The sequence below is a fragment of the Protopterus annectens genome, chromosome 14.part0, assembly GCF_019279795.1.
Source record: "Protopterus annectens isolate FY-2018-M chromosome 14.part0, PAN1.0, whole genome shotgun sequence".
Classification (NCBI taxonomy): Eukaryota; Metazoa; Chordata; order Ceratodontiformes; family Protopteridae; genus Protopterus; species Protopterus annectens.
The window spans coordinates 147,450,039-147,476,569 of record NC_056748.1 but is presented as its reverse complement, the minus strand read 5'-3'; the positions used below and the strand labels follow the sequence as shown (position 1 = coordinate 147,476,569).

The 26,531-nt window shown below is 44.1% G+C and overlaps 1 protein-coding gene across 1 annotated transcript in view; it reads left to right on the top strand.

The window, feature by feature from the left end:
• The window catches only part of TRUB1 (TruB pseudouridine synthase family member 1), a 394,215-nt gene that overhangs the window by 303,050 nt on the left and 64,634 nt on the right, over nucleotides 1–26,531 (top strand). Inside the window, exon 6 of the mRNA XM_044055897.1 lies at nucleotides 25,670–25,809. Within this exon, the coding sequence (XP_043911832.1) occupies nucleotides 25,670–25,809 (140 nt within the window). The remainder of the gene's footprint in view (nucleotides 1–25,669; nucleotides 25,810–26,531) is intronic.

Here is a 26,531-nt window from a genome sequence, read left to right as displayed (position 1 = left end):
CACCTTTTGTTATTTTTTTTTTTGTATGACCCAACTGATATCTGCGGAGGAATAGTGAAAAGGCCGTATTTTTTCCTTCTGAACTATATTGGAAGTAGGGCAGTAATTAGGTGAGTTGGTAACCTGGCCTGGGAACTTCCCCAGACTGGCACCTCTCCACCTGTCCATGCTAAAGTTGTGGAGCAAAAAATAAAAAAGCTCCTCCGCAGTAGTGCACTACACTAGAGCCTTTCTGCTGCAGTGTCTGATGACTGGCGCACATGCAGTACAGCTGCTAAATGACTGTATGCCAGTAGCGCCCTTCCTCACTGCTGCTTGTGCTCCTAACAGCTTTCAGCCTTCACCCTGCCCCTCTGCTCCTTGTAAGACAAATGCACATGTTGTGTCCCGAAGTCAGAGCATCTGACCGACTTTATGACAATCACGTGTCCACCAGCTGATGCACAGAATGCATCTTGGATGTGGAAGAGGACTTGCAGTACTTTGACGGAGACCGTGCTTTTATAACAATGAATGCTCACTGATGAACAGTGAGTGGATAGTAAGGCTACAGTTCATCATAGTAATGGGATGTGATAATGACCCAAGAAGTCTGAGCTACTTAGTCCTGTTTATTGGAAATTTCATTGATGTGGCATTTTGGAAATATGACTTTTGATTGGTAAGCGTGGATGCTGGTTTTATATTAGAGATGTTCTGATGTCACACGAGGGAGTCTGCTACATCTGGAGGAGGAGGGAAGCCCATCTAAATGTCTGGCATTCTGCTGCTGAAGTCCCAGTAATCAAGACTACTGCAGCAGTGATCTACTCCAAGATGTTCCATTATAGTGAATACTTACACAATATATTTCAGTCCTCATTTCTGGTTGTTGTGCATACCTCTCAACCTTAAAGCAGTAAAAATCACAATAGAAGACCAAAAGGGAAGCACATTTTTACTAAATTATCAGGTTTTCAGTATTAGACCACAAATAGTGAAAATTAATTTTCGTATTTGCTTATTTAACAGGCTTGTCTTTATGAAGACCGTCAGTAGCTCTAGAAGCGAGTCTAAATCTGAGGACAAACAACATAGTAGTGTCTCTAAATCATAGTGGTTGTACAGGTACAGCCAAGCTCTCAATGGTATTGTAACTCTTCTAAAATCCAAACTAACAGTGCGAGTGGAGACTACTTCAAACAGCTGCTACAGGAATGCAAGGAGTGAACTACCAGTGTGAGTGGAGACTACTTCAAACAGCTGCTACAGGAATGTAAGGAGTGAACTACCAGTGCAAGTGGAGACTACTTCAAACAGCTGCTACAGGAATGTAAGGAGTGAACTACCAGTGCAAGTGGAGACTACTTCAAACAGCTGCTACAGGAATGTAAGGAGTGAACTACCAGTGCGAGTGGAGACTACTTCAAACAGCTGCTACAGGAATGTAAGGAGTGAACTACCAGTGCAAGTGGAGACTACTTCAAACAGCTGGTACAGGAATGTAAGGAGTGAACTACCAGTGCAAGTGGAGACTACTTCAAACAGCTGCTACAGGAATGTAAGGAGTGAACTACCAGTGCAAGTGGAGACTACTTCAAACAGCTGCTACAGGAATGTAAGGAGTGCAGTTCTGGAGTACTTTATTCAAGGTATGTTGCGGAGAACTCGTGTGAAGACACTTGAGTTTGCTGTCGAGTTAGTCATGCTGCAGAGAGTGGCTAAAATCTGAATTTCAAACCGTGATCGGAAAGATAGACTGCTGTGTGAAATATCAGCTCATTTTCCTGAGTTAATGGGACCAGGCAGCAGCTGCAGAGTTATTTAGAGCTGCGGACATCTTTGTGCAAATTATATTTGCAATTTCCTGCATCACTCCGATATGGCTACAACAGATACCAGCAACATTAATGCCATTGACAGAAGTTCTCTGTATAATAGAATATAGATAGATGCATAATTACTGATATATGGTTTCAGAGCAGAGAAAATATCCCCACAGTGCAGAGGATTTAATGGCTACCACGTCTGACCCAATGCCAAATTGGAAGGTCTGCCTGGCGATGGAGTGTCTATACTCGTATATGAAATAATTTCACCTTCGGACTCGTAATGCAAGACAGTGACCTTGTTCTCCTACAAATCCTTCTCAGAATAAACAATACCCTGTACCTCATAATTAACAGTTCTCCTCCAGGACCTCAGAGGAACCAAAAGGCATAGCGAAACAAATCAACGTCTTTCACTCTAGAGCCTGACGTTATCCTTTTCATTGACTTCAACTCTGCCCCTCCAGTAATTGGGGAGCCTGTACCACCACAAATAAATGTGCACAAAAATTCCTGGACTTCATTACATTAATTACATCTAGTCCAAGCCCCAACAGAGGGCTTAAAAATACTGGACTTGGTTCTCACCACCTAATTGGGGAAACTGTAGACCTGTAAACCTCACCAACCTTATATGTAAAGCAATGGAATGCATCATTATAGAACTCTTTAACAAAACTGTAGGTAGTCTTCAAACCCTGGATCCATATTAGTTTGGGTTTGTTAAAGGCAAATCCTGCCTCCTAAACTTGGTTGATTTTTTTTTTTTAAAAAGTCACTGAGGCAGATCGGTTCACACTGTGAACTTGGAAATGGCCAAAGCCTTTGGTACAATTTCACATTCTGCCATCATGATAAGCTAAGCAAACTAAATGTAAGCCCCTGTGTTATCCACTAGTAGCAAACTGCCTCACTGACAGAACCTAGATTATTCGTGTTGAAGGCACTCTTTCGGTCAAAAGAGTAGCTACCACAGGGATCTGTACTGAGAAAACACCTCTTTGGTGTCTGCTTCTCTGATATCAATGCTGACACCAAGGATCTGTGGCTGATGAGGTTTGCTGATGACTGCAAACTGGGAACTGTCATCAGCACCCCAGCTGACCACTGGATTCTACAAGAGGGACTAACACACTAACAAGTAGTGATTAGACTTTTGCCTTAAGCTAAATGCCAAGAAATGCAACATTGTATTCTTTGGTAAATCTGGGCACCCATGCTCCTGTCACATAGGTAATACCCCCCCCCCCCCAATAAAGATTGACTCTCTCATTAGGGACTCAGGCACTTTGACAATGAACTTTCATTTGACCACCATGTTAAAACTGTTAGGAAATCCTTCTGTATAGCTCAACTAATGACCAAGGACCTGTCTTCCTTCATCCAAGGGAAATCAAACCCCTCTGTTCATCCCCTGTCAGGCTAATAGTACACTGTAATGATCTCTTTTATGTGTACTTACCTAATCACATGATTCTGCTTGAGGAACTGCAGTGCTTCCTTACTAAGACAGTCATAGGCGTGTTCACTTTATGCTATTCTAACCACTTTAAGGTGCTTTCAATCTTTTCTGTATCCTATCAACTTTTGAAAGGGTACACCTTCCTATCTCACAGAGCCTTGAAGGATATGGTCTTATGTAGCCTTATCATATTGAAAAAGCTAACATCACCCTAAAACCCATTCAGGAGAGGTAAAGTTCCTTAGCAGTATAACTAGGACATGATAGTATGACTGGTATCTGTCATGGACAGCACCTCTGTTATGGAATAGAATCCACCTGGATAGAAAGCATATTACTTCCCTGACTCTTTTTAAACAGAGTTTAGATGACCGGATGGGCAGTCATAAGGACACACCCTAATCTAGCCCCTCAAGGCCTTACAGAAATGGGACATAACTGGGTGCAAAGTAATTCATCTTGTTTGGGGTCTGGTATTAATTTATGACTTGGTAAATTTCATGTGGGGTCATGTGGCTAGGTTAAAGTGGTCCACAAGTTCTTAAGGCTTGTATTAACCAAGAACCTGTGCATTCTAATGTGCAATTTATTTCCCTTTCCTAAATCTGTTTCCTTATCCTGTCCTAAGGTAGTGACCCAACAACTACTCACCTACAGTGTAAGTACCCTGTTGGTCCTTTTCTAAATGTACCGCAAGGTTGTAGAGCACTTGATAAAATTTGGTCTGCCATTGGTTCAACCTTTGGCTGTGATGAGGTCCAGGAAATTGATCTGTCATTGCCTGTAATAGCCAGTAAAAGAGCAGAAATTCGAGCCATCTGCTGTCATAGTGTAACAACAGAGCAAGACACTCTTTAAGGGCTGAAATTGGAGTGCCCCAAAAAAAGGATTGAAAGTTATGTTGATGTTTGTGTAGAGTTTGCATGAGCTGTTAGACTCTTCATGATTTTTGTAGGTATTTTCATTTCCTCACAATTTAAAACATATTAGTTGATTGGATACTGTTACTTAATATTAAATAACGGATTAAATAAATAAACGTGCATAATATAAAAGACCCACCCATTGACACGCACGCACACTCACTCACTCACACACAGACACACACATTAATAATCGTGGACACACACACACACACACACACGCACACACACACACACACACACACACACACACACACACACACACACGCGCACACAGACAGGCACACAGATACACACACAGACACACACGCATGCGCGCACACACAAACACACACGTATTCACCTTTGCCGTTGTGGGCTGGTTGTGGATGAACAGTGTTTGAGGACCTTTTCACTCATCCAATTGACCAGTAAATAAATTAAAAATGTATAAGGACTTTTTGTAATATGTGAAAATGAAACCAAATGTAGTCGAAGAATTCACATCTTGTTGAACTGGACTTTTGAAATTAAAGGGGAGGGCTGAAGATGCCTCAGACCGCGAGACATGAATGCAAATCAGAATATTGATAAGAATGCTAAGACTCAATGGATGGGTTTGTGAATTTAAACTAGACAAAGGTGCAGTATGCATTATTTTGTCTTAGGATAGTTGTGAGGCTTTGAGGTTAGATGACTGTTTAGAAAGCTGTTTCACTATTGTTAACCTATGCTGGCAACTGGGTGATACTGCTGGGTCGTAAATGTCTGACATGAGGTGAATGTGTAAATAAGAAATTTGAGACACACATGAATTTTGCCTTTATTTATTTTATTTAGTTTGTTTACCAGGGTGGTACACGTATCCCTATAGACCATTTGCATGCATGGCCCCAGTGAAGAAATTCACAAATAAAAAGAACAAATTCACAAATGTGGAGTAGTCATAGAAGGTAGAGAATCCCATAGACAACTGAAACAATATGTAATTATTGTTAATGTCATAGAAAAACAAATGTGGATTAATTTTAGTACTAAATGTGAGAGGGAAGCATCATGTGAGAACAGATGGCTGAAGTAGATGTGATGTCGGTGAGGAGGGAGTTAGGTCACATGTACAGTGGAAAAGCACTTGCAGTCAGTTGTTTGCTGGAAGTCTCTCGAGTTGTGGGAAAAGAGACTTCTTTTAGATGTTGGGGGGGGGGTGACTGGGCAAAATTGCCAGAGTTTGGGTGCATGAATGGAGAAGGAATGTCTGGAACAGTTCAGTTTGGTTTGACGTTTCTGGAGTGAGAGAGTTAATTGGGAGAGGTTGTGGATGATGTAGGGGTGATTTTATTATGGAGTTTGGTTGCAAGAGATGGGAAGGCACCTGGCTGAAGTAGTTTGAAAAGAAGAGACCCTATGAGTTATCTCCGCTCTGTAGTCTGAAGGCCAATTGACTTTAGAGAAGATGGTATAATGGTCCGGGGGGAGGGGAATGGAAATAAAATGCCATATTTTGTTCTCAGTGGGCTGTAGAATGGATGAGTTTTTTTAGATGGTAATTATCTGGTATGAGATATTTTTCCTGTTTCTTTTCCCTTTGCATCAAAGTAATGATAGCTTAAGTGAAAGCTACATGATATGTTGTTGTCCTTTTCATTTTTCCTAACAAATGGGTTCAGATCCGATCTGACTCTGCTCCATACACAAGACTTCAGATCCAACGCTTGAGCTCCTCCCTCTACCAGTAATGCTGTATTCTAGCCCTAACACCTCAGATCTCATTTAAGGCATTCTTTTTCATATTATAGTTAGTTTATTCCTAAAACTTGCTTCCTTGTTTCTTAGAACTTGTAGATTCTTCTGTCCATTTCCTCCCTCTGAATTTAAAATGGTTGCCACCTGCTTCTTCTGGGGATTTAACCCCCTCCAAAACACCAAAACAAGTTTCTTTGGATGCCAGAAAGAGATCTCAGAAGTCCCCAATGGTTTATTCGGAGTTGCTGGAAAAGATTAGAAAAATTTCAGATCCGACCACCTTGGATTTGAAACCTCTTGGGCCACTTTCAGATCCAAAGCCTTCATCAGATCTCAAAGGTTCACATCCTGTTATCATTTCCCCCATGCCATGTGCTTCTTTTTCTAATCCTCAGTCATCTGATCTGACAACCAGTTCAACTCATAGAAGCTGTATTCCTGAATAGCTGCTGAATCCTGTTTCTCCTTCCCTGCACACTCAACTTTTTCAGACTCTGACGAAACACTCTAGACCCTCATCCACAGCATCTTGAAGGTATTCGAGGAGTTTGAAGAGGCGGATTATGTGGATAAGATGATGCGGAAATTTCTCAGGGCTCAGATTCAGATGGGAGTCCTGTCGGCTCCGTTTCCTCCTGGATCTGTGAGTGTACCTGCTAAGTCCAGTCTTCTCATTCTGCAGTCTGACCTGCTAAGTCCAGTCTTCTCATTCTGCAGTCTGACCTGCTAAGTCCAGTCTTCTCATTCTCCAGTCTGACCTGCTAAGTCCATTCTTCTCATTCTGCAATCTGACCTGCTAAGTCCATTCTTCTCATTCTGCAATCTGACCTGCTAAGTCCAGTCTTCTCATTCTCCAGTCTGACCTGCTAAGTCCAGTCTTCTCATTCTGCAGTCTGACCTGCTAAGTCCAGTCTTCTCATTCTGCAGTCTGACCTGCTAAGTCCAGTCTTCTCATTCTCCAGTCTGACCTGTGGTTTCAGAGTCCCAGGATACAAGATCCCAAAGAGGTTCGGCATTGGATTCAAGGAAAGTACCTTATTTGACTCAGACAGTGTCCCTGACCTGTTCTGCTCTATTACCCTCAGATTAGAGTGGGTCTCTGATCTGAGAGGTTGGTGCTGGGTCCAAGGGGTTGGGTTCAGCCCCGAGTTTGTTGCATTCACCCCTTCCTGTCAGAGCCTCAGCCCTGGACAGGTCGGATCAGATTCTTCCCATGAGGCTCAGATCCAGGGGTGGCCCAAACCTTCCTTCCTCAGAGGCTTTGGTTCTGAGTAGGGAGGATAGGCTTCCCCTGGTCCTTCGTCATTCAAGGTAATAGAAAGAGCTTTCTCTCTTCACAGCGAACCATCCTGTCTTATCTCAGATCTTATCCATCTCCCACCTTTGGTTCTGAGCTCTGAGCCCATCAGACCTATTCCACAGGGACAGCCAGTTCTGGGAAGTGTCCAGACATTTCCCCAGAGGAATTTCCCCCTGTTCTGATACCTGTCCTGAACACCTCACAGAGGAGGTTACTCAAAAGAGGATGTGTAAGAGGTACATAGACTCACCCATGGAGTCTCTCATGGAAGACACTGATTTTGATGAGGGAACAGTACCCGCCCAGATCATGTGAGGAGATGTCCTCAAACAGAAAAGTGGTTGGTTTTCCCAATCTCCTTCTCCTGAATAATCAGTGTTTCTGAAGGCTTTTGGTTTTGGACCATCTATGTCGTGGGTACCCCCCCCCCCCCAGTGGATGAACTGATTGACTTAGTTTCCCTCTGGGCTTGGAAGGAACCAGACACTGTCGAACCTATCCCCAAGCGCCCGACAGATTTCTGATCCCTCATGCTGATGGACCCCACTGGAGCATGGGAGTCCTGGTTGATACTATAATAGTGCCGGCAACCACCAAGAAAGAGCTAACTGAACAAAGCTCCTCTGTCCATCCACCAAACAGGGAGTCCAGAGCAGTGGACAGGCTTGGAAAGCAAGTGTACTCCTCCACTACAGTCACGCTGAGGTAGTTTAACTACTTGACGCACTTCACTCTGCTACAGAAATATTTGACAAAGGAACTACCAAACACCGTCTGAGTCCATGTCTGTGGAGGATTTCAAAAAGACGACCTTTCAACCGATCAGTCTGGTATCCATTTTTAATGCATGGATGAGGTTAATCTCCCATGCAATGTAAGGTACCTCACGAGAAGCCTGTTCAGGCATAAGGAGACATGCTTGGATGCGGCTATGCAATTTTGTGGAAGCCTTCAAGACGTCCTTTATCAGTGCTCCCTTTGATGGCGCTTCCTTATTCAGGCTATCAGTTAAAGACACGCTTATGTGCTGTGAGCAAGAGGAAAGACTCTGTCTGCAGTAGGAGTCAAGTTTTCTACCCCTCAACAGACCTTCTCTAGAAACCAAAAAAGGTGGTAAGATGATGTGGTTTCAAAAATCAAAACCAATCCGGATTCGCCCAGGGGTAATTCCTCCAGAGGCAGAAGAGCAAATTTTAATGGAAGACGTCACTAGAGGCAGAGGGGGCCAGCAGAAATGGGCCTTCAGAGATTCTTTTTCTGATAGGCCCTATCAGCGCTCCTGAAGCGCTGCCCAGCTGTCCATCTCTGGAGGCAGTCGGGAGTCATTCTCTTTGCACCTAGAAGCCTGGACAAATAACACATAAAATTCATGAGTGCTAAGAATTATATTCAGAGGTTACTTCATATCATTTTCCCTTCCTCCTCCTGTCCAAATGAGGAAACTTCCCAAAGTTCCACCCAGTCAGAGCGAAGATGCAGCACAAGAAATGCAAAAGCCGCTAGAGGAAAGAGTCATCCAGGAGGCCCCAACTGACCAGATAGGATCGGATGTTACTACCACTTCTTTTAGTGCCAAAGAAAAAAAGGGACCCAAGACCCATTTTGGATCTGAGCAACTTGAACCACTGTGTAAAGAAGATGAAGTTCTGAATGGTTATAGTTCAGTCTATCCTGCCTCTTCTGCACAAGGATCATTGGATGTGCTATATAGATCTCCAGGATGCATACTATCACATAAAAATAGATGATACAGGAGACATCTGCGCTTTTGCCTGGGTGCCAGTCATTACGGATTCAGAATACTGCCCTTTGGACTTATCAAAACCCCAAGTGTGTTTTACCAAATGCTTGGCAGTTATGGCAGCTCACTTGAGACTCGAGGGTTTCCCGGTGTTTTTATATCTTCACAATTGGCTTTTCACCGCCCCATCCAAGCATCAACTTCTGGAGCAAGTAGTCCCTAGCTTGTAGGTTTCCAACACTTTAGGCATCTCAGTAAACCATGCCAAGTTAAACCTAGTCCCGGTACAGACCCTGGAATTTATAGGGACTCTCTTGGATACTAGAACTCAGGTGGCGTCCTTACCTCTCCATCGCATCACATCCTTGAGACATCAGGTTCAGTTTGTACTATCTCACCCGTCTCCTCCAGCAAGATTAGTACTGCAAGCTCTTGGGTCAGTGTCAGCTGCCATACTTCTAGTCCCTCTAACACTATTCTTTATGTGAATCCTTCAGTGGACCTTGGCAGTACAGTAGTCCATGCTTTATTAGCTCCTGTCATTTTCCACAAGACTCATCCAAATCTGCAAATGTCATATTCGTTGGATTCAGTCTGATGACCTTGGGAAGACCTTTTACCCTTCTGCCTCCAGTTGCCACAGTGACCACGGACGCATCCCAATTGGGGTGGGGGCATTTCTTGGGAAAAGTAGTCCAAGGAATATGGTCCCCTTTGGAGACCAAATTGCATATTTGCGTCCTAGAGGTGAGAGCAGTCCTAGTATTGCAAGTTGCAAGCATTTTTAAGACTTTCTCCTTGTTGGGACTATTGTAGTTCTAATAAGCAACATGTCAGTGATCTGGTACATCAACAAGCAAGGGGGAACTCAATCTTATCCACTGTGCAGAGAGGCCATGTGGGTTTTGGGAATGGGCGATTGCTTCAGACCACTTTCTCATTGCAATGCACATCATGGGGAAAACCAGTGCACTAGCAGACAGGCTCAGCAGATCTATTCTGATGCCTCACGAATGGTCTCTCAGTCAGTCGGTGGCAAAACTGCCCTTCAGCCACGGGGCCAGCCTTGCTGTGACCTATTTACCTCACCCCAGCAAGTACTTTGCTCTAATCCCCTGTCCGGGGGAGTCACCGAGAGATGCTCTGATTCACAATTGGCTCCTAAGTCTCCTGTATGCCCTACCATCCTCTTCCTCCGATTCCAAAGTTGTTACAGAAAGCAAGCAGGCTAAAGAGCTGTGTCATCCTCATTGCCCCACGCTGGCGTTGGCAGGTATGGTTCCCTTTCCTTCAGTCTCACTTGAGATATCCTCCATGGATACTGGAACCCACTCAGATCTCCTGTCTCATCCATCAAGAATTCAACATCCCAGTCTCCACACCCTCAAACTAACCACATGGTTTCTCCACTTCAGCAATAGTTACAGTCCAGGCTTGCTTCCCTGGTAAGTGAGATTATCATGGCCTCCCAGAAGGCTTCTACTAAGAAAATGTACATAAGTAAATGGAAGCGATTTTATGTTTCGGCCTCCTATCAGAATATTGACCCTTTTTCAGCACCTACTTCAGCCAATCTTCTCTTTCTAACAACTCTTTTTAAAGAAGATATTTTTTCTACTATTAAGCTTCAGTTGGCAGCAATTTCTAATTTCCATTCTGGAAACAAATCCTTTTCTCTGGCTTCATCCAGATTGTGTAAAGCCTTCATGAAGGGCATCTTTCTCCTCTGATCCCCCCCTCTCCTCCTTCAGGACCTCCTTCAGGGTTTAACTCAAAAACCCTTTGAACCAACAGACGAGTGCAATATGACGTTTCTTTCTTGGAACATGATCTTCTTAGTAGCTATCAGCTGAGCAAAAAGAATTTCTGAGCTCCAGGTCCTATCAGCTAAGCCTCCTTATATTATTTTTCATAAAGATAGACTGTCTTTATGGACTACACCTTCCTTTCTTCCTAAAGTGGTGATGGAAAGTAACATTAACCAGTCCATACAGTAACTGGTCTTTTTCAAAAATTGACAACTAAAGGAGAATACATGCTTCACCTCCTTGATGTGCACAGACAGTTACACTTTTACCTTCACAGTACAAAACAGTTCAGGAAGTCTAATCATCTGTTTGTATCATTTTCTCCTAACCACTTGGGTCAGGCAATATCTAAAATTGCATTAGTCAAATAGATTACTTGTTGCATTTCTTTGGTTTATTCTCTAAAAGGATTAGATTTGCCACAACCCCTTAGAGCTCACTCTCCTCAGTCTATGGCTACTTCATCTACTTTTTCGTCAAGGACGTCCATTGATGATATTTATTCTGCAGCCACTTGGTGAAAGAGTCATACATTTCTTACAGATTACAAATTCAGCTTTGTCTCCAGAAGCAGAGTGTTATTTGGTTCGACAACACACTGACATGTCTTTTTGTGAGGGCCTCGCTAGGGCTACATAGCTGGGGACTCTGTCCCATTGGTACAGAAGAATGAAAAGGACAACATAAGTTATGTACTTGCCATAACACAACATCACATTTATAAGTTATGTACTTGCCATAACACAACATCACATTTATAAGGTATGTACTTACCATAACACAACATCACATTTATAAGTTATGTACTTACCATAACACAACATCACATTTATAAGTTATGTACTTGCCATAACACAACATCACATTTATAAGTTATGTACTTGCCATAACACATCACATTTATAAGTTATGTACTTACCATAACACAACATCACATTTATAAGGTATGTACTTACCATAACACAACATCACATTTATAAGTTATGTACTTACCATAACACAACATCACATTTATAAGTTATGTACTTACCATAACACAACATCACATTTATAAGTTATGTACTTACCATAACTAGGCATCTGCGTTGTCCATTTTCATTCTTTCTCACCTTCTCTCCCATCCACCCCCCCTGCCTTGTCTCTTAAAAGTACCTGTTAGACTATGTTGGAACTTTTAAGTTGCAGGTTTGAGCCCTAACCTTTTCTTAAGTCTATATCTACAGTGGGCGATTAGGCAGCAAACTCTGTGGTTTTGGGGATAGAATAGAGCATTATGGGTAGAGGGAGGAGTTTGAGAGTTGGATCCAAAGTCTTGTGTATGCAGCCGAGCCTGATCCGAGGATCGGATCCAAACCCATTTGTGAGAAAGAATCAACATGGACAACACAGATGGCAAGTTATGGTAAGTACATAACTTCTAATTACTCCAGAACATCTTTTGTCATTGCATAAACATACCAGTTCCTGATTTAAATTGTGGTTTTGGTCTACAGCAGCCTGTCACTTTAAATCCTAACATCAAGGTAAGTAATCAGATTATCCATGGTAGCTAATGTTATTCTTTTAAGATCATTAAAAGTTTTTGACCTGTTCCTGCTAACATTTTTTCTTAGCCAGTTTCTTCTTAGTAGAGGTCTTCCTTTGGGTTTTGAAGCTATACTGATTATAATCTGTGCTGTCTTACCCTAATTATGAGCCTTTTTTTGTCTCAGAAATGTTTGCGTTTCAGACCATATCTCAGTTATTCAGTTTACCTCTGCAGTTTTTAAGGTTTACATGTTTTATACTGAGCTGATGACTGGAAACCAGTTTCTACATTCCTCAGTGTGGGCCTCTCTTATGACATATACAGGTTAACACCCATATTGGAAGGCCCTATGCTACCCCTGTCCCCTTTCCTTAATATTGAGGAGAATACTCCGGCCTGGTGTTCCCATTATATTCATTTTCCTGCTTTACTAGCCACTTGTTTTCATTTCTCTATATCTAAAGACTTTTTTGAACTTTTTTCCCCTTTGACCAGACTTTCATTTATAGGTTTATAGATGGATACTAAGCATATGATACAGAAGGCCATTACAAAGTCTAGTCTCATTTCCAAGTTACTCCAGAGCACTGTCTGCCTTGCTCAGAGCAGCATAGCAGATGGAGGAGAGTGAAGGAATCAAACACTGGACTGCAGGAAGCAACTTGCTGTTCTTAACTGCCTTGCCCTTTCATACCTTTTTGGACACTTTTTTCTGTGGTCTCACCTTTAGGAGATCTCCCCTTACTTTTTCAATGTTTTGTCATCCATTTTATTGTTTGCAAGTGTAACTGTAACTCTCTTTCTGGAGCTTTATTGGATGTGGTCTTTCATAGGTACTTACTGGTTGATCTGTGAGGATTCTAAGAATCCTTGCCCCCCTTTCCCATGGTAATTAGCCTTTATGTTTTGCAATATGACTCTCCAAAGATGGGTCACATAAATATATGATGGGTACTTTCATGTTTTTCCTATCTGTGAAGGCCATTGGTGTAAAACCAGGGCTGAACTTGAACTTCCCATTCATCCATCCATCCATCCATCCATCCAGGTCATGTTTGACTACAGTAAGAAAAGTGCTCTGCCTCATGTGGAGGAGAAGCCTTCCATGGCCTGTATAATCCACATCACCTCCTTCACTGCTCCCATATCTCAACTCCCATCAGCTCCTTTTCCATCCCCAAAATCTCTCGTTATCCTAGCTTTTTCATAATCTCCTCCCTTGTTTGGCATATAACACTGAGTGTGCAAGACCCTTTCATTTTCCCTTTTCCCCTTGTGTTGATTTTTGCCTCCACAGTTTCTTTCTGCCTTTCCATACTTAATATTGGGATGATGCATTTTCTCTTGGGCAAGAAAGAATCGGACATTGTTACTGTTTCCTGATTGTCCACATCTGAATGTTTTAACATATCGGACGCCGTTACTGTTTCCTGATTGTTTTAACAAATCAAATGTTGTTACTGTTTCCTGATTGTCCACATCTGAATGTTTTAATGAATGGGACGTTGTTACTGTTTCCTGATTGTCCACATCTGAATGTTTTAACAAATCGGACATCGTTACTGTTTCCTGATTGTCCACATCTGAATGTTTTAATGAATGGGATGTTGTTACTGTTTCCTGATTGTCCACATCTGAATGTTTTAACAAATCGAATGTCGTTACAGTTTCCTGATTGTCCACATCTGAATGTTTTAACAAATCAGACATCGTTACTGTTTCCTGATTGTCCACATCTGAATGTTTTAATGAATGAGATGTTGTTACTGTTTCCTGATTGTCCACATCTGAATGTTTTAACCTGTTCATCTTCCATCTTGATTACATTTGAAGATGTTTGATGTTGATCCACCAGTTGTCAAGGGATATGGAACTGATTTATTAGTTTCCTTCATCTCCAGCTGTTCACATTTTCTTCCTTCCTACTGTCCTTTCAGTTACATGCAGTGCACTATGCACCTCCTCATCCTGCTAGCCTTTCCAAAAAAAAAAAAAACCTCGTTTCTGTCTGTACAGGTATCCATAATTCCTTGTAACATTTGCATTTTTTTCACATTTACAGCCTGTAATGTTGAATTCTTTTTTTTCACAAAATGGAATTGCTTAGTAATGTCTCCTGCATTTATTTATATTTCCATTCTGTTCCTGCCATTTATTGTCCTTGTTTGCTCCTGTGCCAGGTCCCAGTTCATGGCGTTACTTGAATTCTGTTTTTAAGTGCTCTTTTCTGTGTGGTGAGCCATTGGGAAGTAGGAGGTTTTAACAGTCTAATCAAAAATACATTTGTAAGGATTCAAGAAAGTCCTTATGCCATGCTGAAGAGGTTTGCATTGTGCGTTGATAACACTGAATTAATGAATTTCTACCCACAAACACCATCTTTGTGGACTTTTCAAACTGCTGCTTCAGATGCCATATAGCTCATTATCTGCCATGCCATCTCTGCCCTCTTCGCCTGCAGTCTGTGTCCTCACAGTTTACCATGCCGTGTGCCCTCCTCACCTGCCATCTCTCTATCCTCATTGTCTGCCATCTCTGTCCTCATCGGCTGCTCTCCCATCTCTGTCCTCCTCACCTGCCCCTCTGTCCTCATCTACCATCTCTGTCTGCATCGTTTGCCATGCCGTCTTTGTCCTCATCACCTCCATGCTGTCTCTGCCCTTGTCACTGGCCATCCCTGTGAGTCACCAAGAACCGTGCTGTATGAAGAATACCTGGTCAGCTTGTAGTGTTGTATATTGAAATAGATAACTGGCTATAGCACTACTGCAGAAATTGTTACCCCTTCTGCAGTCATGTAATATGCATTGTCCCCCACCCCTTCCCTGTATATCCAGCATGGTGTGACTTACAGTGCATGTCCCATCCAAATAATTAGTCCTGGAAGAGAAGGGAGTCTCCCATCCATCCTCAACCCCTTTTTCCCATTTTGCACATGGGGTTGGGGTGTCATTTCTACAGTGACAATCATCTCGAGCCAAGGTTTGCAGCACCGAGTGGCTAGCTGTACTGTGTTAGTTCAATCTTACCACTCAGTCACTCACTCACACACACACACACACACACACACACACACACACACACACACACACACACACACACTCACCTACAGCCAATTTAGAGTGTCCAGTCCACCTACTGGATGTCTTTGGAATGTGGGAGGAAACCGGAGCACTCGGAGGAAGCCCATGTGACCGCAGGGAGGATATGCAGACTCTGCACAGAAGGCACCCCGTCCAAGAATCGAACCGGAGAAACTCTTGCTGTGAGGCAACAATGCTAACCACTGTGGCCACCCCCTGAGGCATATATTTTGTATTGATGGAGTACTCCCAGCCTGTCTGTGGTTCATAGATTGGTCTGTAACATCCTTACACATAGTGCAATAGTGATCAGCTTCCACAGTTTAGTATGAGTGTAATTGGTGGCCTGTAGCATCTTCACAATGAGTGTGACATTGATCAACAGTTTGTAGATGTTCATCGTGTTACACTGCTGCAGTCGTTACACTTGGGTCATCCTGCCGTCAGGCGATTCCCCAGTTGGCCTGAGTTCCAAAGTCTAGGTCCGGCGTCGGTTGCTGTCGCCTCTTCCCTGACGTCAGTGCGGTAGGGGTATATAAGATGCAGCCAACGCCATTTTCTTCGGTCTTTCTTGCCGCACGGTGCCCGAAACAGAAGCAGTTCGCAAGTGCCAGTCGGCCGACTCCTGAGATTTTCATTCCGAATCCAGAACCGAAGTCTTCTAAAAAAGCTAAGTACCCCATTGGGGAAACTTTTTCTTGCCTCAGACCGATGTCAGTAAAAGTTAATAATTGTATTTCTTGTGTGAAACAAATACCTCATAAGGATTTCCACTCCTATTGTATTCCATGCCTAGGCCCAGACCACGATGTCACTGGTTGTTGGTTTTGTGCTAGGTTTAACAAGCGCACTATTAAATGTCAGTTTGATTTTGCCCGACATTATTTTGGCAGAAAATTCAATTACACCATGGCGTCGGAACTTCCGACGACCGGAATGCATAAAAAGCGCAAGGACAAGGACAGGCATCTGAGGCCCAAGACTGACGACGAGGCCTCTTCTAGGCCAGTCGCCGGTCCTCTGGTTTTCAGCGAGGCGCCTACACAGCCCCTGATGACCGCTTCCACAGAACCACAGACCGCCTCCGACTCCCACGTGGAGCTGGCTGGGCCTTCGGATGCAGTAGGTATTCAGATTACCGAACTTAACCATACAGAGGGAACCGAGGTAGCTGAGCAATCCACAGATACAGAGGGTGTTTTCATACCTGCCCAGTTAACCATTAAACCCTCTGTTAAGTCTAAGACCCCCTTAAAAGCAAAGAAACAGACACAGCAATCTCCCGGACAGGCTCCCATGCCTAAGAAACAAATGCTAAAAATGGTTGAAGACCTTATCACCCTGATCAGGGGGTCCCACCCCCCTCCTGATAAAAGGCACAGACAAGATGCAGACTATGAATCTTCCGACCAGGTGTCCATTTCCTCAGACTCATCCTCAGACCTAGGATATTCCTTACCCCCTTATGAGGATTCCGATGCTGAGGAATCAATTCCATCAGCCTCCCCCCCCCGAAGACTACTCCTTTTGGGAGACCTTACATACCATGAGGGAACATTTCCACAGGGAAGGCCAGGATTACTCAGAATCCAAGAAAAGGCTCAGAGACTTCCTTTTTATTGCCTCAACACAGACCCCTTGCTATCCCGCCAGTTTTAGATATTGTGGATGATGTGTACACTGAATCCAGCTTAAACCCTGACTCCTTACCCCCAGCCCCAGTTAAACCTGATAGATATTATAAAGTCCCTGACTCTCACAAATTTCTATACAAAAGCCCTGTTGCTGACCCTGAAACTATTTCTCAGGGACCCAAAGGGATTAAGGCCTCATCAGCTAAAAACCCAGTTCCCTCTGACAGAGATTCCAGAGCATTAGACAGATGGGGAAAGAAAGTATGTACGTCTGCAACTTTAGCAATGAGAGCCTTGAATTGCCAGTTTCACGTGCTAAAATATCAGCAATTTTTAATGTCTCAGTTGAAACAAAAGATGCTTCCAGATTCAGATCCTCCTAATTTGAAAGAAATGCAGGATTTATTGCATGCAGCTGAACAAGTGGGAAAACATACTTTGCAATGTGGCATTGATTCTTTAGATGCCTCCTGTAGAGCAGCAGTTACAGGCTCTGTCATTAGAAGGCATGCTCTGTTAAAAGAACATACGCTACCAGATCATGTTAAGTCCAAACTATTGGATGCACCTTTGCAGCGGGATGTGTTGTTTGGAGTTAAGGCAGCGGAGGTATAAAAAAAGATGGAGGATAAGGCAAAATCTATGCAAACTGTGAAAGATTTCTTACAGGTTCAGCCTCCTTGTTTTAGCAGAAATTGGCCAACAAAGTCACAGACAGACCTCAAAGGGGCAGATATAGATGTCCAAGAGGTAGAGGTCAGACACAAGGCCCCTACAGACCACGACAATGGGATACACCAGGCCACAAAGAAGGGGAAGACAGGCCTCAACCTTATAAAAAACAGCCTCAATGACTTTCCACTACAGCTGCCAAGCAGCTCTCTCTTGGCAGCCCCCTTAGGAGGAAAACTGGCACTTTTCTATCGCAAGTGGCATTGCATCACCAAAGACAAATGGATTCTCAACATTATATCTCAAGGTTACAGGTTCCACTTTCACACTCTGCCAAGGTTAAAAGGAATACCAAACCTGCCACCAAATCAATGGGCAGAGGCTCAAAAACAAATTACAGCACTCATGGACATGAGAGCTATTCAAAAGGTACCACCACAAGAGCAAGGACAAGGATTTTACTCAAGACTCTTTCTGGTTCCCAGAAAGGACAAAGCCTAGAGACCCATTCTGGACCTTTCTTCTCTGAACACTTACCTGGATGTCCCGAAATTCAAAATGTTGACGCTACAGCAGCTTTTTCCCATGCTGGGCAAGAAAGCTTGGCTCGTGACTTTGGACCTCAAAGAGGCATACCTGCATGTCCCTATCAGACAAAACTGCAGAAGATACCTCCGATTTCTAGCTGGTTCAATGCACTGTCAATTCTTTGCACTGCCCTTTGAGCTTATCTACTGCACCCAGGGTCTTCACAAAGTGCCTGGCACCAGTAATTGCATTTTGCAGGCAAAAAGGAATTCAGATTCATCCCATACCTGGATGACTGCCTGATTCAAGCAGAGAAGAAGGACTCTCTTCTAAAGCATCTGGCGTACGTAAAAAAGTTAAGTTGCCTGGGGTACATATTAAACGAAAATAAATCAAAACTAGTGCCCTCACAACAGATAACATTCCTGGGTGCCAGCTTGAACACAATGGCCCAGATGGCTTATCTCCCGCCAGACAAGCAAGGACAACTGACTCAATATTTTCATTTAATGGCAACAAAGACCCAACTCCCTGCAGGAAAAATTCTGCAGGCCTTGGGCTACATGGCATCTTGCATACTACTAATTCCATATGCCAGACTGCATATGAGGAAACTACAATGGTACCTAAAGAGTGTATGGTCTCAACACTGTCAAAGTTTGGAAACAGTTATACCACTAATTCCTTGCCTTCAACAGGAGTTTCGATGGTAGGCTCAAGCTTGTCACCTCAACAAGGGACAGCCTTTTACTCAACCCACAGCCAGGCAAACATTGACAACAGATGCATCGGATTACGCCTGGGGAGCACACATGGCAGGAAAATGTATTCAGGGTGAGTGGCCCACAGAGCAAAGACATCTCCACATCAATCAAAAAGAGATGCTAGCTGTACAAAATGCAATTATATCTTTCAAGGACCTGCTGCATCCAGGACAATTGCTACTAAAGACAGACAACACCACAGTTATGTGGTATATAAGCAAGGGGGCACACACTCTTACCCCCTCTGCAGACAAGCCATGACCTTGTGGTACACAGCTTTAAACTACCAAGTTCATCTGCAAGCACAATTCCTGCCAGGAGAGAAAAACACACTGGCAGACGACATAAGCAGAAACATCATGGATCCCCACGAATGGGAATTAAGCCCACAAATATTCAGAATGATAACACAAAAATGGTGGAGACCAGACATAGATCTGTTTGCATCCCCAATGAACTGCCAATTACAGAAATTCTGCACAAGGAGCTTCCATCCACAAGCATGGAAAGTGGATGCCCTCTCATTCAGCTGGAAAAAAACTACAAGTATATGCCTTCCCTCCTTTACCTCTCCTTCCAAAGGTGCTGTTAAAAGCCAGGCAGGAAGAGTCAAAGATGATCCTGATTGCACCAGACTGGCCACGCCAGCACTGGTACCCAATCTTAAAGAACTTAGCACAAGAACCACCCTGGATTTGCCTCAAATCCCACAGTTGTTGACACAGCACAACAATCAGATACTTCACAGCCAGCTAAAGACCTTAAATCTAGCTGCATGAAAAATTCCTTAGCCAAGCAAGCATTGCCTCTCTCCAAAGCTGTTATGGATGTCATTCTGGAGGCCAGAAGGCCTAGCACCAGGAAAGCCTACTCGGATAAATGGAGAGATTCTGTGCCTGGAATCAAGCGCACATCCTTGACCCTCTTGTCCCAAACATTCCTCAGATACTTCAATACTTAACTGAGATGCTGGACAAGGACTTCTCCTTCTTATCTATCAAAATCCACGCCTCAGCCATTTCTGCTCATTACAACATGGATCCACCAATTTTTTCTAGTCCTTTGCTCAAACAGTACCTCAGAGGGGCTAAAAACATGAGACCGCCCCGTAGAGCACCTACACCAACTTGGGACCTCAACTTTGTGTTGGAAAAATTAACTTTACCTCCTTTTGAGCCAGCTAACACAGCAGAATTAAAATACATCTCTTGGAAGACTGCTTTGCTACTAGCAATAACATCAGCACGAAGAGTTTCAGAATTACAGGCACTAATGACAGTGGAACCTTTCCTCATCTTCCACCAGGACAGGGTGTCCTTAAGAACAAATCCCTACATTCATGCCAAAGGTGGTATCAAGTGTGGCTCTAAACCAAACTATTCACTTGCCAACTTTTTATCCAAAACCACAGAACAAAGGAGAGAGACTGCTACATTCCTTGGACATTCGCAGGCAGTTACGCTTTTACTTGGACAAAACCAAAGCTTTCAGAAAATCAGAGCAATTATTGCTAGCATACGCTGCAGGAGCACAGGGAAAAGCCATTTCAAAGCAGACTGTTTCAAAATGGATAGCACACTGTATACGTTTGTGCTATACCCACCATGGGAAACCTGTACCTATCAGCATTAGATCTCACTCCATCCGGGCAACAGCCACTTCAACTGCTACCTCAGAGGAGTGCCTACCAAGGAAATTTTGGAAGCAGCATCATGGAGTTCTGTGCATACCTTCACCAAACATTACCTTTTGCCTCTATACTCCAAATCCAGAGCTGACTTCACCACTGCTATGCTGCAGGGCCTTATAGCCACCCCTAATGCCTTATAGATCCAGCCTCCCTTCCTCAGCTTTGGGATTCTACCCAAGTCTAATGACTGCAGCAGTGTAACATGATGAACATAGTACAGTCTTGTACCTACCATAAATGTAGATGTTCGAGTGTAAACACTGCTGCAGTCCAGGTTACCCTCCCACCTTCCTCTCTCACTTTCTGGTATGTACCTAGGTAATCTACCATTTATTACCTATGGGGAGTATTTGCTGGTAATTAAAAATGGTTGTTTTCTTTTCCTTTATATATTTTACTAGCAATTTGAATTGCTTACCTATTTAGGGGCACCTGACATCTAGGGCAAGAAAAACTGAAGAAAATGGTGTCTGCTGCATCTTGTATACCCCTGCCACACTGACGTCAGGGCAGAGGCGACAGCAACCAATGCCGGATCAAGACTTTGGAACTCAGGCCGACTGGGGAACCGCCTGACGGCAGGATGACCCAAGTGTAATGACTGCAGCAGTGTTTACACTCGAACATCTACATTTATGGTAGGTACAAAACTGTACTTTTCTCCATATGGAGTTTGACAATGCTTGGTGGTCTGTAGCTTGTCCACACACAGTGTAACAGTGGTCAGTGGCCTGTAGTGTCCCTACACATAGTGTGACAGTGATCAGTGGCCTGTAGCATCCCCACACACAGTGTGAAAGTGATCAGTGGCCTGTAGCGTCTCCACACACAATGTGACAATGATCTGTTGCCTGTAGTGTTCCCCACATATTGATAGTGAGCAGTGTCCCTGTAGCATACCCTCACATAGAGTGAGAATTCTCATTGGCCCTGTAGCATCCTTCTCATAGAGCGACAATGATCAGTAGACCTGTAGCATCCCCACACACAATGTGACAGTAATCAGTGGCCTGTAACATCCTCACACACAATGTGATGGTGATCAGTGGCCTGTAGCGTCCCCACACACAGTGTGACGGTAATCCGTTGCCTGTAGCGTTCCCCACATGTTGATAGTGAGCAGTGTCCCTGTACTATCCCCTCACATAGAGTGAGAATTCTTATTGGCCCTGTAGCATTCTTCGCATAGAGTGACAATGATCAGTAGACCTGTAGCATCCCCACATACAGCGTAACAGTGATCAGTGGCCTGTAGCATCCCCACACACAGTGTGACAGTGATCCGTTGCCTGTAGCGTTCCCCACACATTGATAGTGAACAGTGTCCCTGTAGCATCCCCGCACGCAGTGTGACAGTGATCAGTGGCCTGTAGCATCTTCACACATAGTGTGACAGTGATCAGTGGCCTGTAGCATCCTCACACATAGTGTGAAAGCGATCAGTGGCCTGTAGCATCCTCACACAGTGTGACAGTGATAAGTGGCCTGTAGCATCCTCACACATAGTGTGACAGTGATCGGTGGCCTGTAGCATCCTCACACAGTGTGACAGCGATCAGTGGCCTGTAGCATCCTCACACAGTGTGACAGTGATAAGTGGCCTGTAGCATCCTCGCACATAGTGTGACAGTAATCAGTGGCCTGTAGTGCCGCACACACACTGTGACAGTGATCAGTGGCCTGTAGCATCCTCATACATAGTGTGACAGTGATAAGTGGCCTGTAGCGTCCCAACACAGTGTGACAGTGATCAGTGGCCTGTAGCATCCTCACACAGTGTGACAGTGATCCATTGCCTGTAGCATTCCCCACTCATTGATAGTAAGCAGTGCCCCTGTAGCGTCCCCACACAGAGTGTGACAGTGATCCTCGTTCCCCACACATTGATGGTGAGCAGTGTCCCTGTAGCATCCCCTCACATAGAGTGAGAATTCTCATTGGCCCTGTAGCATCATTCGCATAGAGTGACAATGAGCAGTAGACCTGTAGCATCCCCACACACAGTGTGACAGTGATCATTGGCCTGTAGCATCCTCACACATAGTGTGACAGTGATCAGTGGCCTGTAATGTCCCCACACATAGTGTGACAGTGATCAGTGGCCTGTAGCATCCCCACACACAGTGTGACAGTGATCAGTGGCCTGTAGCATCCCCACACACAGTGTGCAATGATCAGTAGACCTGTAGCATTCCCACACATAGTGCGACAATGATCAGTGGCCTGTAGCCTCCCCACACAGTGTGACAGTGATCAGTGGCCTGTAGTGTCCCCACACACAGTGTGACAGTGATCAGTTGCCTGTAGCATTCCCCACGCATTGATAGTGAGCAGTCTCCCTGTAGCATCCCCTCACATGGAGTGAGAATTCTCATTGGCCCTGTAGCATCCCCTCACATGGAGTGAGAATTCTCATTGGCCCTGTAGCATCCTTCGCATTGAGGGACAATGATAATAAACCTGTAGCATCCCCACACATAGTGTGACAGTGATCAGTAGCCTGTAGCGTCCCCACACATAGTGTGATAGTGATCAGTGGCCTGTAGCGTCCGCACACAGTGACAATGATCAGTAGACCTGTAGCGTCCCCCACACACAATGTGACAGTGATCCGTTGCCTGTAGTGTTCCCCAAACATTGATAGTGAGCAGTGTCCCTGTAGCGTCCCCACACACAGTGTGACAGTGATCCTTGCCTGTAGCGTTCCCCACACATTGATGGTGAGCAGTGTCCCTGTAGCATCCCCTCACATGAGTGAGAATTCTCATTGGCCCTGTAGCATCATTCGCATAGAGTGACAATGATCAGTAGACCTGTAGCATCCCCACACACAGTGTGACAGTGATCAGTGGCCTGTAGCGTCCTCACACAGTGTGACAGTGATCAGTGACCTGTAATGTCCCCACACATAGTGTGACACTGATCAGTGGCCTGTATCATCTCCACACACAGTGCGACAATGATCAGTGGCCTTTAGCTTGCCCACACATAGTGTGACAGTGATCAGTGGCCTGTAGCATCCCCACACAGAGTGACAATGATCAGTAGACCTGTAGCGTCCCCACACACAATGTGACAGTGATCCGTTGCCTGTAGCGTTCCCCACACATTGATAGTGAGCAGTGTCCCTGTAGTATCCCCTCACATAGAGTGAGAATTCTCATTGGCCCTGTAGCATCCTTCGCATAGAGTGACAATGATCAGTAGACCTGTAGCATCCCAACACACAGTGTGACAGTGATCAGTGGCCTGTAGCTTCCTCACACATAGTGATCAGTGGCATGTACCATCCGCACACAGTGTGACAGTGATCAGTGGCCTGTAGCATCCTCACACAGTGTGACAGTGATCAGTGGCCTATAGCGTCCTCACACATAGTGTGACAGTGATCAGTGGCCTGTAGCATCCCCCCACGTAGTGTGACAGTGATCCGTTGCCTGTAGCATTCCCCACACATTGATGGTGAGCAGTGTCCCTGTAGCATCCCCTCACATAGAGTGAGAATTCTCATTGGCCCTGTAGCATCCTTCGCATTGAGTGACAATGATCAGTAGACCTGTAGCATCCCCACACACAGTGACAGTGATCAGTGGCCTGTAGTGTACCCACACATAGTGTGACAGTGATCAGTGGCCTGTAGTGTACCCACACATAGTGTGACAGTGATCAGTGGCCTGAAGTGTCCCCACATACAATGTGACAGTGATCAGTGTCCCTGCAGCATCCCCTCACATAGAGTGAGAATTCTCATTGGCCCTGTAGCATCCTTCGCATTGAGTGACAATAATAAGTAGACCTGTAGCATTCCCACGCAGTGTGACAGTGATTAGTGCCCCGGCAGCATCAACATGCATAGTGTGCAATGATCAGTGGCATATAGCATCCCCACACACACAGCACGGGAGTCATCAGTGGCATGTGACACTCCCACATATCGCCGTGGTTAGTGTTTCCCCAAACTGTTAATAATTATTGTTTTCTGTCTCAGCCTGTCCATACCATCAGCAGTTGTGCTCCCCCAAACTGTGCAATTAATTGCTGTCCATGCCCTCCACTTTCTGCCAAAGGAATGATCAGATTCAGATTGTCTTCCCCATCCTTTATGTTGGTGATTAGCATCTATGCACCCAACTACTGAGACTGCTTTTCATGCATTCAAGCATGTCTAAGGGTTGTGTGACTGTATATGAAGCATCTCTTTTGCATCTGGATGCTGTGTTTTGCAGGCTGTCTGTTTCCTTTCTAGATGAAATGACCCTTGTAAACTGCCTCATTTACAGACTCCTGCCCCATGCCTGTGTATGAGGTACATATGGATTCAGATAGGGGCTCTCTCTTGAAACATTGACGCTCATATCGAGTGCCGACTGCCCCCCACAAAAAAACACTGAAAATGCAGGAGAAGAGTGAATATCAAACATCAAGACCCTCTGCACCCCCCAAACTGTATATATAGTAAGTCCAAAATTGCCATACCTTGGAAGAGAGGGAATATTCCGAGAAATGGCCATCTCAGACTTGGTATATAAAAGTACATTTTTTCAACTGTTGAGTCTCAGCATTACTAGACTAGCTGAAGGTGGTTCCCATGTTTCAGATGGGGACTTTTAAAAGTGTTTTGTTGGCGTGTTGTACAAGCAGTGCCCCCCCAGCATTTTCCTGTGCTGATCCCTTCCTCTTACCCATGTGTTAAGCTCCCCTACTTCCCTTAGCACATTGACTTTATGGACAGTCACAGACCAATAAATCTTTAAGGTATTTATAGTTTGTTCCTGTAAATCCAGGCCATTGACCTAAGCTGATGATGATGATTGATGATGATGAAAAAAGCAGGGAACGTAATGGTATGGGAGGTTCTTTAGCTCTGTACTGTGAAACAAATACTTATAACCTGACTGCACTGAGAGGGAATGCAGAAAAAGAGCATTATGTAAGCATGCATTGGTTTTCTTTCGACTGTTAGCAAGTTCAATCAAATCCTGAACATTTGACTTTTTTATTAAAAGGTATTCTGCATTGAAAAAAGATGGGCAGCGACTTTCTAAGCTTGTCAAGAAAGGTGAAATTGTGGAAGCAAAGCCTGCAAGGCCAGTTACAGTTTACAGTCTCACTCTTCAGGACTTCCAACCTCCAGTTTTTACTCTAGGTAATTAAGAGGTCGAACATGCATGTTTAGAAGTTTGTGAGCACATTCTTTAGCAATGATAATAAGGATCTTTATTTTTTATTTTAAAGTAACAAAAATAATGTTAAAGTGTAATCTAGTACAGTTTGTAAAGACTAGAGGCTAATTCTGCACTGAACAGAGTAAAGCAGTTTTTAGATGTGTGTTCTTTGTATTTTGACCAGGTCATGCATCTGATTCTTGCATGTGTACTGTTGAACTCTCCTTGTACAGTAAAGGTTAAGTGGGTGTAGTTAAGCATTAAGCTTTATGTGAAAAGAAACAGGAAGAGTGAATGACTGTAATGTGTCTTCTGAATTTGTGTTGTGCACTGCAATAATGTTGATTGTATCAATTTGCAGATGTCTGAGCAAGATTATTACCTTTGGGTAGGAGTGTTTCATGGCAGGTTACTTTTAGAGCAAAGAGTATGAAAAAAAGAATGCCAAGTTTCTAAAGTCCAGCAGAGAAGGAATGACCATAACTGTCCAGTATGTATTTAATGAGTCAGCTTGGGCCCAGCAGATGGAGAGACTGAGAGGGAGAGGTAGTAGGAAAGGTAATGAGACATCAAGCAAGGAAACAGTACTTTTGGGGGGGTATTGTTTTGGCAGGCAGAATGTGGCATTTTCTGTAGGTGAATGTTGACTTTCAGTTTAAAGGATCTTAACTCTGATTTTATGAGGTATCACCTTGTTCATAGG